Genomic DNA, 3178 nt, shown 5'->3' on the forward strand with positions numbered 1-3178 from the left:
TAATGGTTGCCACAGACAACAAAAATGATAAAAAATGCATCGTCCTCAAAGCTGAAAAGCAGTCGGTCATTATTTCATTCGAACAACATGAAGAATGGCTTGAGTTGTTAACGACCGTTTCTTAACCCATTTTAAGTTCATAGTTCTGTTTTTCAAAAACAGAATTCGGTCTTTTTCTAAAAATAAAGAAAACACGGAAAACTATTTAACCTAATTATCGACTTCGATGTTAAGCCTTTGTAACAAGTGCTTGGAGTATGAGACCTTCTTTAACTGATTGATATTCGGAAAGACTCTCTTCTCTATAAAGCACTTCCTTTGCTCTTCATCCATCACTTCGACGAGTGTTTGTATCACGTAGTTCGCGTATGGGTCTTTCATAAGCTTCAGAAGCATCTCGTTGTCCTTTTTCCCACAAATTTCATTCACAAACCCGTCACGTTGCGTCGGTGTGCAGCAATGCATACACTTCTCAACGACATTACTCGAATACTTCTTCGTCGAAAATTCGCAGAACTTCCCCTTCATTTCATTGATCACCATGTTCTGCTGAACTCGGGTGCCCTTTTCTAATAAATGTTGGATAACATAATTACCATATTGGTTCATAGCTAAGTCCCATATGTTATTCTCAAGTTCTTTATTAAGAGTCCGGTGGATGACGTCTTCCCTTCTCTCGACGAGTTTCTGCACTACACGACATCCATACGCATGCTTACCAAATGAAACAACATGTCCAGTTATCTCTTCCGATATCATCGAGGAGTATATACTTGGCATGAACTCGATGAACCGCTGTATCACATGATTCCCATTTTGATCCTCCACAAAGGCGACGATGTGCCCTTTGATCTCGTCCGCTAATATCCCCATCTGTTTTGCGTCGATGAACTCAACTGCCTTTTGAATCACTCGACATCCGTATGTGTGCGTCGAAAGCATGACAACTCGACTTTTAACGACATCCATAAACACATCGCGGATCTCTTTCGTCCCAAATTCAAACAACTTTTGGATGACATAATTCCCAAATAAGTCCAGCATGAGCTCGTAGATATCATTTGATATGAAATTGAAGATCTCTTCGACTTCCGCTTTGCTCGCAGTGTCCAGAAATTGTTGTATTCTCCGACTGCCCTGCTGGTCCTTACACAGATCAGTCACTGTGTGTGTTTTGGTTGAAAAGAAAGAAGGCTGTTTTAAACTTTTCGAGAACTTCATGTTGTGTGACGGCTTCTTATATGCCGGTGGTGTTGAGATGAGTGTTTGTACTCGTGGCGATGCTCTCAAATTCCCAACAGACTCTTCGAGACTAGGAATGGATGTTGGCAATGCTTTCTGTGAAAATGAGTTTTTCCCCGGCTTGAACGCCTTAGCAGACGTCTTGAAATTGGGCGACTCATAATGGTCGCCCAAGAATTGTGAGAGAAAAGAGTTGTTCGCCGACTCCGGAGTCATGAACGGGGATATAAAGTTCGACTGCATTGGGACTGAAAATGCTCTTGAAAGCTCCGAGGGGTCGTTCTCAGGGTTCGTGAACGTAAATTGCGCAGGATGGCTTTCGTCATCCGTTTGGTTTGGAAGATACAGCGAAGAGTCCAACCCATCCTTTCCAAAATCATCTTCGTCGTCCAAGAGTCTTGACAGTAACGATTGAGTCGACTGCTCCATTAGCAAGAAGTGGTCTTTTTCAGTTTTTTCCTTAGGCAAAAAGTCGTGGAATACTAGAAAAATAGTTATTTTATTATTGTTTTTTAGTTCTTTACAAACGAAAGCATCACTTTATTTCTTGTACGATTGATAGGATAAATCGAACTACCATATACTTCGGTCAATAATAAAGTAGTTTCATTGGTACAAAATATCGGGATTAATAGAATTTAGTGTGCAAGTTTGGTTTTTGTTTGTTTGTCGCCAACTAGAAGTACACTTATTTTTGTAAATATTATACTTTAATTAATACATTATTAATTTTGAACTGGTTTGAGGAGATTACTTTGATTTCTGGGACACATCAATTCTTTGTAACACTCAAAGACTAGAATTATTTTCATGTGATTACTTCTAAGGCATTTGTGGCTTATCTTGACATGCTTTGTTTGTTGTTATTATAACGTTTATTTACTTAATTATTTATAGATAATTATTTAAATAGTTTTATTATTAAAACAATTAAAAAATAATTATTAGGTATTATTAACTGTATCACTTGTTTTTATGTAATACTAGTTTGGACAATATCTATTGTTATTGTTAATTGTATTATATGTTATAATACATGCTTTTTATTTGGTAAATAATACTTATCTGCAACTACTTAATTAGTTTGGGATTAATTTGAGTGACGTTATTTATATTAATAACTTTCCATTCAACCAAAAAAAGAAAAATAATTAGTGGTGTTTGTTTTCTTTTTTAATGAACAATTAATTAAAATTATTTTATTATTGTTATATTATAATTGATTTAGTGTTTTATTATACATTTCAAACCTTTGCAATTATTTTAGAAAAATAATATGAAAATCTTTAAAATAGTTTATCATTTCTTCAATTATTGATTCTTATAAAAAACAACATCTGAAAAAGATCTCTGAAAATTTTTGTTATTTAAGTTTTTATTATAATTTTTCAAAATTTCTGCCAATTAATTAAAACCGATAGTATAAGTTGTATAAGTATCTTATCATACAATTTGGGCTTTTTATGGCCTTAATGTTTGTTTTCAATTTTTATAGTTTTGTAATGGGTGACTTATCAAAATTAATAAAATTAAACAACTTTTTATAAAACTTATTAAAAAATCGATGCAGTGAGAAGTATCATTTATTTACACCAAAACCATATAACCACTCATAACATTGAAAAAAAATCCAAAAATTGAAAGTATAGACAATTCTATTGAATAGAAAAAGACCGAAAAGAAAAATAGAAAAAATACCATGAATAGATCATAAAATCAATGTTTGCTTTGTGACCCAGGGAACTTCTGAGCACTACTTTTCATTTTACGAGCAGCAGAACTTGCCTTTTTTAACATCGAGTCAACCTCCTTTTTGAATTTCACAGCAGCTTTATCAAGGTTCTTTATACCTTCCTCACCTTCCTTGATATAATTTTGTAATAGAGGATTCGACTCGGTGCTTGGAGACTCTAACTCAAACTCAGCTTCTTCAACT

The 3178-nt window shown here is 34.2% G+C and overlaps 1 protein-coding gene across 1 annotated transcript; it reads right to left on the minus strand.

Moving 5' to 3' along the window:
• Nucleotides 1-210: 210 nt before the first annotated feature.
• On the minus strand, nt 211-1671 carry EIN_129720 (pumilio domain containing protein C6G9.14, putative; the record flags this gene model as incomplete). Its single annotated transcript, XM_004258325.1, has 1 exon — nt 211-1671. One exon carries the CDS (start codon nt 1669-1671, stop codon nt 211-213), a length of 1461 nt encoding a protein of 486 aa, XP_004258373.1.
• Between the last annotated feature and the right edge of the window lie 1507 nt (nt 1672-3178).

Source organism: Entamoeba invadens (assembly GCF_000330505.1).
Source record: "Entamoeba invadens IP1 unplaced genomic scaffold scaff_1105074725707, whole genome shotgun sequence".
Classification (NCBI taxonomy): domain Eukaryota; phylum Evosea; order Mastigamoebida; family Endamoebidae; genus Entamoeba; species Entamoeba invadens.